General features: G+C 39.4%; 1 protein-coding gene across 2 annotated transcripts in view; it reads right to left on the bottom strand.

The window, feature by feature from the left end:
• Positions 1–886: 886 nt before the first annotated feature.
• IPO8 (importin 8) overlaps positions 887–12133 on the bottom strand; it is a 40789-nt gene continuing 29542 nt past the window's right edge. Inside the window, exons 22-26 of one of the 2 annotated variants that reach the window (XM_085049447.1) lie at positions 9006–9211; positions 7350–7586; positions 6548–6664; positions 6394–6454; positions 887–5861 (exon numbers count right to left, since the gene is read on the bottom strand). In XM_085049447.1, coding sequence (XP_084905573.1) covers positions 6432–6454; positions 6548–6664; positions 7350–7586; positions 9006–9211 — 583 coding nt within the window. In that variant the 3' untranslated portion in view covers positions 887–5861; positions 6394–6431. The remainder of the gene's footprint in view (positions 5862–6393; positions 6455–6547; positions 6665–7349; positions 7587–9005; positions 9212–12133) is intronic. The other variant, XM_085049446.1, reaches the window with a different exon arrangement.

Genomic DNA, 12133 nt, shown 5'->3' on the forward strand with positions numbered 1-12133 from the left:
ACAAAATACAATTAAACAATGTCACTGCTAGACAGATTAAAATTGCAGCTCAGAAGTGGAACTCGCTGCTACTGAGCAATTTCATAAATTAAGGATGTTCTGGCAGAGCTTCTGTGGAAGGTACTAGCAGTGATCCAACCACCAGGACCCAGCAAATTGCATGGGTAAAATCCTAGCTCCTTTAGAGCCAACAGCCAAACTCCCAGGCACCTCTGCAGAGCCAGAATTTTAATTTCTCATGCCAGCTGCAACACACTGCTCTGCCTTTGGGCAAGCCACACTAATTCAGCCTCCCTAGTTAAAAAATGTGGACCAGTGACCAGTGCTTTTGGAGAGACAGAGTGTGGAGGATACACAGCAGTGAGCAGAGAGTAAAGAGCAAACATTATCCATCAAACAGGTTAATTCAGCAACTCACCATCACAGAAATACTCCACTGATACAAACAGCAGGCTTGCAGCTCCAGCTGGATTCATTTCTTGTCCTGTGGAGGTTTGGTGAAAGTATCTTTTTCATGAATTCCATGCACAGAGGACTGGCCCAAACTCTGGTGCAGATGATTGTCTTCACTGGCTTGGTATTTTGAGAATTGTGTTTGGATGTTGTGCATCAAACATCAGTTATGTTCTTTCACAGCCAATGTGTGTAAGTGAACAGTTGCTTTCACGAGTCAGGGATTAACAAACACACAAATGCTACACAAATGCACATATTAACTCTGCATAACACACACATTTGTTTAAAATTAATTCTCGGATGTTCTTGCAAAAAAATGTTTTATGGCTGTATGAAGAGCAGCTATAAAATGAGATTTGGCTCCTTGGTAGGTGGCATGTTACATTTTTTTAAGAAACATTATTCTTCCCATATAAATGCACAACAGATGTAACATTCGACCTAAGCAATAAGATTTATTACTGTTTTTAAAGCAAATTCAGCACAGCTTTGGAGAACACTGTACAGAATTCTTTAAGCTTGGAAGAGGTTCTTCTTGTCATCAATGCATGCTTTGCATTTGTCAATTCCTGCCCTCAAAGCCAACCCACAGTTTAGTTATTTCAGGTTTTTGTACAAAGGTGATGATCCTGCAATTCAATCTGCTAATGTAGCACCCAGCAGGCTCCCTCCAGTCACAGCAGCCATGGGCTCATCTCTTTGCTTTTAATATCAAAAGAAATCTGCATGGCCTCTTTGGTGTCTTTCTGAGCCCCAAAACATTTCATGTGATTTCTGTCAGGCGTTATTCCAACAGCACATGCAATCAAAAACAAGTGTCACACAAGTGTTTGGCAATGAAAAATAAACATTACAGCTGGGATCAAAGAATGTGTCTTGCTCATATTGTCTTGCATTAATTTTTTTTTGCCTCATGCACTTTTATATAAATATTTATTGGTTTGTACTTTCTTCAGAGGCTATAGTTCTTCTGTTTCCTAAAAATAACCTGCTTATGCATAGTCTTCTCTCTACACATCATGTAAAGAGAATTCTAGCATTAATACACCACTTTCACCTCGTTTTTCTGATATGAACAACTTGCAAACAAAATCGTTTTCTGATCTCAAGTCCAAAGGAACTTGAACTTGCACCAAATTTGGGGCTGCCCAAGCACGTTCTCTTCCCAAATGTAGGCATGAGACAGAGTTCTTGGATGCTTGTCCAAAAGATCTAGGTAACACTGGGAATGCTGCAAAGTGCCAATATTAAGGAATAAATCAGAGAGAGGCTCATCAAACCACAGGCATAAGGCTTTTGAAGTTCTGTACCATCTGTGTTGTCAAATGAGAGTATTCTACAGAGAGAAATGCAACTGATGAATTGCATTGCTTCAAGAAAAAGAGATTTTATAAAAACTGTTGAAGGTTTACCTTTTCAGGTATTTTGAAAACTCCCTGGAATATCCAATTACATTGTAGTTGACAAAAAAAAGAAAAGGAGGGAAGAAAAAGAAAAGTTTCTGGAAACAGGACAGTTAATCATTCATGTTGTCTAACTAAAATCTCAAGACAGACTCTTGCTTTGTAGTAAGAAAAAAAAAATCTCTACTGTCCTACCATCTCTCCTCTCCAATGCAAGATGGAATCTAAAGTCACAAACTGCCAGGCAAAGGGCAAATCCCAAAGCAGAGCATTTCATGGCTCCCTGACACCCCACAGGCAGCCTTGTTCCCTAAAGCAAAGAATCTCACAGTATCATTTTGTGTAACATTCTTTACATATTCTGCCTTACACTCCCAAAGCACATTCATTTCAGTCAGATTGTGCACATGTGGGTTTTAGGGGATTGTTGAGGTTTGGGGTTTTTTAACTTTTTCCTCAGCTTGATATTCTGCACTCTTCCTGGAGCTGGCTATTGTGATTAAAGACTCTGCTTTGTAATGAAAGCAAACCAAGTACTTCAATGCTGAAAAAGAGAGAGCAAAAAGAAGCAGCCAAAACATGTAGTGATTGTTATTTTCCTTTCACGAGTGACAAAACAGCATATGCAGTTCAATACTCAGGATCAGTTAATTTTATCTCGAAAAGCAGCTTTGTAAGTTCACATTTGCTATGATTATAAACCCCATAACACTGATTTCCTGTGTAAAGCCACTGTGGTGCCCATTGGATCATCCTGACACTTTGGGAATGTGGGCACAGGGCAACACAGGTCACCAGTTATCAGCCTTTGTTTTATTTTGCAATACATTCATGATTCTCAGTCCTTCCAATGGCAAGTTGGAATGGCAAAATCAGATTCTCAGTCCTTCCAATGGCAAACACATCATGCTTGGTTGGCAGTGCTGGTATCTGACATTCCATGATTCCCTTGGCTTCAAAGTGAGACAGTAAATGCACATTTGTGTTACTCTCCCTTTAATGTAGTACAAAGCTGGACACAGCTCAGAAAGAAACACCTAAAATCCATTACCTAGTTATGATCATGTACAAACGGGTATTTATCGTGTTAAAAGAGAACCACATGTTAAAGTGGAGGCTAGAGCCCAATAAATCTTTTGGGATGAAAACCCTTTTCAAAAAAAAAGGAATACAATAATTAACATTTGCTTTTGCCAGTAGAAACATTTGCTCATTAATCTTCTGGGAAGGGAAAGGCATTTAACCTTTTTTTTTACATGCCATTCCCTCAGACATCTCTGACCCCACTGCAAAACAGACAACAAAGATTCCCAACTCCACGCTGCTGATTCAACTCTTTGTACAAAACATCTGGATGAAATTTTCTTAGCAGTTGATTTGAAAAGTATACAAGAAGCAGAACTAGGGAGCAGCCACAGTTCAGCTGAGTGACACCAAGATGATGCTGTGCAAAAAGCAGATTTTACCTTGAACACATCAACTCCTAAATATTAGCCTGTGACTGTGCAAGCAACCTCATTAGTGGAAGAAAAATAATTCCATCTTCTCCTCTGCATGTCAGTGTAGAGAAGGCAAATGGGCTTTAAAAGAAACCCAACTTGACAATCTTGTTTCTTTTAATAAAATAATAAAGGGCTTAAACAGTTTACCTGCCTGGTACTTAACTTCAATTGACAGGTAAGAGAGAAGGTGCCCATGCCCTGAACTTCCAAACCCCTTTTCTTAGATTTGTGAAGGATTTCAAAACTTCTGTGTTTTCTGATAAACTCCTCAACAAATTGGAGGTAATGCTTTCCTACTTACTGTCTCAGTCAATAGTCAAAGTGATCTGCAATTTTCCTAACCTGACATTTAAAATAAAGGATATTTATTTTAAATATCCTGGCCCTCTGCTGCTTGAGCTTAAAGAGTCTGTCCAATGCAGCTCAGCAGATTGTTCCCTTTTGGAAATAGACACCCTGGAATTCTCAAAGTTTTCAGCATGTTCAACAGGCCTAAAAGTGAGACATTTTCACTGCTGCTACTAACTAAGTAGCATCAGTGAAAAACCTACAGGAACCAGGGCAATGTTGCTCTGTAGCTGCTGGGGAAAGGAGGGAAAAAAAAAATTTAAAAAAATGAAAGGAAGCAGAGAACAGCCTTAGAGTTTGACACAAAGGTGCAGGAAACAGGAAAGCACAGGGAACCTTCTGCTCCACAGCTGCCAGGCTAGGACAATTCCAGAAGGAAAAGGCAGAAAACTTCTGGCCTTTTCCAGAAGCCAAGGCACAGAGTGCTTCAGATTTACCAGACTCAACTAGAATTACAAAAATCAAAGCTCCAGCACTGCACAGGGCCAGCAGTCTAATTTACTGCAGTTGTGGAAAATTTGATTGGGGTATGGGAGAGATTTTGACTTTTAAACAAATAGATTATCAGTAAAGAAATAGATTATCAGTATGTGTTTAAGATTGCTTGGTAAATATTTCTAAATCATAAAGAAATTAACACAGAGAGACAAAATGTGGTCTAAATGTTTTATCTCCAATCCAAACTTCACATTCTAAAGCACCCCTACTGCTTTTTGCTACAGCTCTGTGATCCCAACAGACCTAAAGGAGAGGCATCTATTCCAATTAGTACTGCTAGCACTGCCTCTCTAAATGAATTTATCCCCAAACATCTCGTTCTACAGAACCCTCTGGGCTGGAAAAGACTTCTAAAATCATCAGGACAACTGTTAACCCCGAGTTCACTGCTAAACTCTGTCCCTAAGTGCCACATCCATGTGTTTTTAACACTTCCAGGGGTGTTGATTCCACCACTTCCCTAGGCAACCTGTTCCAATGTGCGACCATTCCCTCCAGTGAGGAAATTTTTCCTAATATCTGGCAAAACCAGTCCTCAAAATTGAGGAAAAGATCTGTCAGATAAAGGAATTTCAGCATGGGACAAGAATAACCACCTGCAATGCAGACCAGAAATACAATCACAGAAGAAGTAAGTTTGAAGCTGTTCTTCTTCTACCAAAATAAATAAAATATTGGAAACATTTTGTACCATGTTATTCAGTACTACCACTGGAATGGTCATGAATGAATAAAACCAGAAGAGATTATCCCACACATAATCCAAAATTCATCAATAATAGCAGAAATAAGTTGCCATGTAGAACATCTACATGAGAGGGCCACAGCAGTTGTCCAGGCAGGAGCTAATATTGATGTAGATTTAACCACCTGCCAGGCAAGCCATTGTAACTCCATGAGTTGAATTCATATCTAAGAGAAATAATTCAAGACCACTGCATCAAGGGAAAATCTGCCATTCTGTTAAGACCTTTTGACATAACCAGTGTGTGTTTTGCGACTCCAACACCTTCCTCTACTCATTTGGTCTGCACCCAACAGGGAAGGTGGGATGATATTCTGAATCCAGCAATTTGTATGCAACCAACAGACAATTGAACCCAGCAGTAAAAAGCAGGTGATTGGAAAACATGGAACCAAGGCTTACAGTGTATCAAGAAATGTCCTTACACTTAAAAAATTATAATGCACTCCAAAATCCATTTGTTCAGGCAATCCATGTACAACAGAAGGCACTGTTATCCATATGAATCTATCAATTCTGCACAGCAAAAACCTGAGAAGTGCAACTCAATTAGATGCAGCCTGGCCCCTCCTAGCCATTCAGGTTCCTCGAGGACAAACGTTTCCTTTCAGTCCATCAAATTATAAAAACACCACAAGAATTTGTACATTACAGTAGCTGGTTAGAAAGAGCATTCTGGTGGGGGAAGCACACTGCCATTTTCCAGAAAACCTTCAGCAGCATTGAATCACCCTCCCCTATCACTCAGAAGTCACGATGATTTCAAGAAAATGTAATGATGAGATCCTTCCCATTGACCTTTGTCAATCCTTCAGTTGCCACCAGGAGTACTTCCAGCAAAGTTAAATGCTGTGATCAGTCCTTTGTTGTCAAATGTGTAGCCACTTTGTTGTTCTATTGTCTTAGTCTCTAGAATTCAAAGGAAAAGGATATGAAAAACAGTCTACAGAGAACACCTTTGTCGAGAGAATACAGCTCAGCTAAGAATGCAAAGTTATGGAAAAAACTCCCAGCTGAATAAAAATTTCATTCCCTAAATGCAGTGACAGGAATAAATTATACTCAGATTTTCTGTAAAGGCATAAATGTGCACACCTCTACAACAGAGGTGAGAAAATAAGCCTTTACAGAATCAGTCTGTGTTACACTGTTCTGCATTCTTTCTGATTAAATCTGAATTTATTTTCCACTATGCAAGCTTTCTATAGATCTAAAACCTCACACTGACTGCAAAGGCAATGAGAGTGGTTAAAAAGTTACAAAACTGTTAAAACATCATAATTGATAGCAACCTTCATCAAATGCCTGGCTGGCAGGTAGATATTGCCTTAATCTGTCCTTCATTTTAAATGTTAGATTATACAAAACCAGTCCATACCCTGTTCAAACAGCAGCACAAGTCAACGAGAAGTCAATTAATCAGAAGCAACAGTAAACTTACTCTGAATAACACACACTTCCAGGCAAGGAATAATGTAATCATGATATCCTGCTCACGCTTCCTGGAAAATGTTAATTAGCACAGAGGTTGTTGTTACAGTTTGGAAACATTTCCAACATTTCTGCAACAGAACTGGGCCAGGGAAGCGACTGACCTGCGGCGGTTCTGCGGTGCTCTGCTAATGTGTAGATCTCCTGCAGCTGTTTCTTCTGATCCTCGCTCAGGGGGGCAGTCAGGGAGTGGTACCAGGCTGCATCACGGCTCTGCACCGCTGCCAGGACAGGGCAAGGACAGAAAAGGGACAAAAAAATGAACACACGAGTGAATTTCAGAATTTCAATTTCAGAATAGCAAAGCGAAACGCGCGGAATTTCTGGTTGGTTTTAAAGCAGAATCTGCGCTGCAAAACGTTGATCAGTATTCCTGTTGGTTTTCTTTTGCACAGAATTCCCACTCTAACAGAGGTAATCCATTTTTGGGGAACTTAATTACATGCTCTGCTTTCTGAAACAGAAAGTTAGCCATGTGGCCATTATTCATGACAATGCGAATTGAAAATTCTCATTTAAAACTCGTGAAAACTAAAAGCAAGAGGATTAGTCAAACAGGAAAGGGAGAAAATAATTTCTCCATTAACATCTAGAAGGTGACAAATATTTCTCTATATAGGAGTCTCTATTGACCAAGCCCCATTTATTTAGGCTGTGATTGAAAAATTCTGAGGGAGAACGTGAAGAGAATTAAGCTCTGGCTGTATTTCTTGCCATTTGTTTTTTGCAGCACCAGTAAGCCAAAAAATCTTGGGACTAACATCATAAAGCAAGATCACATTTTCCAGTTTCAGTAATCTTAACTATCACTTGTAACAAAGAAAAGGGTTTTTCCCAGTGATGGCCATAAACACCTAGAAGTAATTTAATCATGTTACATCATTCTGCCAACCAGCAAACACCTACTTAGAAGTGCTTGTGTGAAAAACTGGTATTCATCAACACCATTCTCCAGGTCAAGAGGTGTGCTGAACCCTTCAAGAGCAGTCTCTTCCAATGCATCTTCATCCCAGTCGTCATCATCATCATCATCTTCATCCTCTTCCTCTCCACCTCCAGCACTGCCACCTCCTCCTCCAGCATGGTTCTCCTGCATTGCCTGGCTCACCTCATTCGTCTCATCCTCATCACTTGGGATCTCTTCTGCAAAAGCATTGATATGTTTTTGTAAAACAAAGTTTAAAAACTGTAAGGAAAGAATGATTTATGAATTAAAAACAATTCGTAGATCTAGGTTTTTGCTTGACATCCTTCCCCCAAAATCTTCAAAGTTTTGGGAAATGAAGCTGTTGAAACATTTCCTACGTTTAAGATCAGTTAAACTTTTGTTTCTACGCAGACCTGAGGAATGTGAAACTGCCATCTTTTTTCTTCTTTCATTTATGCAGTCATTGTGCAATTACAGGATCCAAAAATTTGGAGGAAATCTCTTCCATGAAGTGGTCCATCCCTCTGCTTTTTAAATTGCAGACAGAGACTTGCACAGAATTCACAAATGAACAAAAAACCATGAGAAAACCATCTGTAGACCAATTGTCTGCCTGCTCTTCTTCAGAGTGTTCCCTCATTTGAACAACTTAAACCAACATGTTAAGTGGTGTTACCTTCTACTCTGCTTATGAAATTATGACCTCCTGAGTTAGGTGCAACTACAACCTGCAATTCTAAATACTTTCTTACTTAAGGAAAAATATTTCTGACTTATAATCAGAAAAAATTAAAAAAAAAAAAAAATTAAAAAAACTTCAATTCCAAACGTGCAGCTCCTCCTGTGTTAGTTTAGAAAGAATAAAGATGAATAAACATGCAGTGAGCAGGGACTGAATCACAGGACAGAGATTTGAAAATTCCTGTGCTCTTTCCATACTGTATTCCTATGTATTGAGAAGAATTCTGTGATTCCATTACAGAACAATCATGTGTGAAATTCGAGTGGATTACATAATCTGCTTACATCCAATCTAATTTTCAGACCTCAAAACATTTATCTCCTACTCCTTGCCAAACAGATTTGCCTGCAATGCTGAGCATAATTCCCTCCCCACAATCCCTTCTGTAAAGCATTTTTTGATGTTTTTTCTCTTCTGGCATACACAGAGGTTAGAGGTCTGTCTGCTCAAGGAACCTCAGATGTCTCAAACCCCACTTTGCAGAACAACTTTGCATTTGGACCAAGAAGATCTGCCAGGATCTCCTTCAAAATTCAACCAAGAAGGTCTTTCAAACAGTTGGGTACTACAAATAGATTGTTTCCAGGAAATAAGAATATATCCAGTGGAGTCCTGGCAAATTCCTGCTGCCTGTGAGAGGACAGAGCATATTTACCTGCAAATTACTCTTAAACCAACACTACCCTTCCACAAAATGTTAGATGTTAACACCTTGAAACGTTTTGACCACACTTTGGGAGGAAAAATCAACTCCTAAGATGGTATTTCAAGCAGCCAGTAAGCCGAGTTATATTTTCAGCAGACTAACGAGTCTTAAAAACAAACTGCAATTTCTTACCCCCTTTAAATTAAATCCAGACAAAATCCACAATGTGAAAAGGGGAGATTTTACCATTATCTTCTGCAAAGTGTTTTTCATCTTTAGCATGCTCCTCGTGTTCTGTGAGCTCTCGGGAGGCGCAGACTTGCTTTAAGCCCAGGAAGAGGAGGAGGATTGAAGGAACAATCTGGGCAGCCACAGCATCCACTGCAGGGGGTCGGTTCTGCAATTCCATTAGGATGCTCAGTCCTATTATACACATCTTTCTGTCGTGGAGGCTGAAAAAAGACACAATAGACAGATTTTCACTGCAAGGATATACAGAGAACATTAAAATCTTGGTGCTGGACGTGGCAGAAGATAATTTCTCAGAGGCTATGTTCAAAGTCTATGTTTAAAACTCCTACCCAAACTATTTTCTTTTTCCTCAATGCAAGTTTCCCACTGGAAAGTACTCATCCAGCAACAACTAAACATCTTTCAAGCACAGGTCAAACTCCTGGAGCAACTTTTTCTGATTACCACATGCAAAATTTGTAATGCTAAATAAATACTGATTAATAATTATGTGGAATATCTTGTCTTTAATAAAGCATTTGATACAGATTATCATTATTAAATAGGATGGAAAATTAATTTGCTGTGGCTTTGATAGCAGTACTGTTTCAGGGATGGAAATTGGCAAAAAGACTATTAATGAAGAGCAATGATAAGAAGGAATGCATTGAATTGCAGGGTGCATTTATGGAGTGCCCCAGGGATAGCTGAAGTTAAATTATTGGAAGTCCATCAGAATGGCTGTATTAGACATATTTCAATATACAATTTCTAATGCTAACTTGAGACACATTGCTAACCCTGGTGAACGCAGAGAAATAATTTCATCTTATCAAGAATAACTGGCAGAATACTCAAACTGGGAACTTGCAAAGGAGTAGACCTCCAGTAAAACAAATAAACTGAAGATAATTGAAGTGAAAGAAATTCACTTCAATTTTATGTGACCATAGTCAGGAAACGAGGTAAGAACCTATGCTCTTAAACATAAGAATTGATTTGCACTTCCAGAAACAGAAATTTCTGCAAACAAGATGGAAAAAAAAATCTCTAACTGCCTCTGCAGATACTCTCTGGTTCTCCTTTACTGGAAACATCAGAAGTATTCAACTTGGAGCTCATATTTCAGTATTCTGCTGTTTGGGGCTTGAGAGGAGCTTGTTTTGTTTGAACTCTTCAATTTGCTGCTGACAGCTTCTGTGCAAGCCTTCTGCAGGACAAGTAGTGCCAGCAGGACCTAGAGAAACCAAACTCCTCCAGAGCTGGTAGAAATTGGCCATTCTCTAACCTCTTGGGATATTTCTATTACTGAATCAGTTTTACTTTGGAATGAAGAGAATACAAGTTGAGAGAGAAATAAGATTGCACCAATAAGATTGCAATAAAGCTAACAGGGGGACAACCAGCTCGATCCACCACTTCAAAAATTGCTATGAAAATATAATTTTTACATGCTCACCATTTCATTACCAAAGCTCCTACACAACATGCTACTGAACTATTATATTCTTGAAGTAACACAAGTGATCCTGCATTACAGCTTTACTAAACTTCAACAAGGTTGGAGCTCCTGAGGGATTTCATGACACCTCCCACGTTGTTAGTCCTGTTAGGATTTACCCAAGTGATTCATTCTCAAGAGTAGCTGACAACAAAAATAAATTATATATGACCATGCAGAACATGATGATCACAGCAGACCTTCCAAGAAAAACAAAGTCAACCAGCATATCAAATGACAAATTTTGTTGAAAAATGCTTGAAAAATGTGCCAAAGTGCAAGCAGGAGAGGAGCATTCCTGTAACCATAATCCTTTCTTTTCAGATGGAATGGGGCACAAAACAGGGCAGACCAGCCAGCCAGGGAGACTGAGATGGAGGAACAGGGCCTGCTTTCACAAAAAAAAAAACCCCATAAATCCCTTACTCCTCTCAGCTGCAATGACTTAGTCCTGCAAGTTGAAAACAAAGTGTTCATTCCAAACCATTTGCACTCATGCTGACACTTTGCAGACCAAAAGCCAAGCTAAAGATAATGCTGCCTACAAATGGAGCATTGCTGTTATCTGGAGAGTTGTACAAAAGAATAAACTTTCTCTACCTCCTCTTTTGCCAGCACTGTCATCCAAGTGTGACCAAAGCTCTGTAATCTTATGCACAAGATTTCTATCCTGCATTTTCACTGCAATTTCATTTCATGAAATTTTTTCAAGACTCAAATGTAAAAAAAAGCCATTTCAGTCACATGGAGCAGAGTAGCTAAAGACTCTTTTTTATTTTTTATCATACATTTGAAAAAGCTACCATTGCTCAATGCCAATTGCAAAATGCAACAGTAAAATGTAAAAAAAAATCTTTGTAATTAATGGCTTAGCTTCATACTAAATTCTCTTTTTGGGACAGCAAATCAAAGCCCTGCTGTTTGAAAGGGAGTCATTACTGGGAAGCAGCCCAAATGACCAAAACCCACAGTGTATTTGTCATGCTCCACTTTAAAGCTGCTGAACAGAGAAGTTGCAGGAATGAACACATGTCTTCAGAATATGCATGTTATTAGAAGGCCCTGCAGGACAGCAGAAATTCAGGCATTGAGCCATCTTTAGTGAACCTGAGCCAGAAGGAGACTTTTCTTTCACCTGCCAGCAGAGACAAACAGCAGGAAAAGCATCTGCCTTGTCTGGAGTTCAATATTCTCCTATGCCCCAGCAGTATTCAGCACCCACAGGACTGAACAAGAGAAACAGTTTTATGTATTTTCATAATGGCAAAGAATGCCTTCAGGACCACTGCTCTGCTATCAAAAGGCTCATTATTTCAGCACCCTTCCATCTGCTCAAGGGAGCCTGGATGTGATTCTCCTCAGCAATTTGCGCTTGGAGATCTGTACTTATTTGCTCAGAAGCACACAATCGTCCTCCCTAACAATCAGGGACTCTGCTTATTCCTCACTGGTTTCTCAAGCCTGGAGTGCTCAACACACAACACACAGCACTGCAATGCACAACTCCAAGCCAAGGCTATTTTTAACAAGCTGTGTGTGGTCTGCATAAGCTGCAGGACCTCTGCTTGCTAACACACTTTCCTCTAATACAACACAAAGGATTTTGAAAACTTTTGTATTTTAAACCAAGCTGAATGTGTTT

This window comes from Lichenostomus cassidix, chromosome 1Ab (assembly GCF_008360975.1).
Source record: "Lichenostomus cassidix isolate B80296 chromosome 1Ab, HeHo_3.0, whole genome shotgun sequence".
NCBI classification, from domain to species: Eukaryota; Metazoa; Chordata; class Aves; order Passeriformes; family Meliphagidae; genus Lichenostomus; species Lichenostomus cassidix.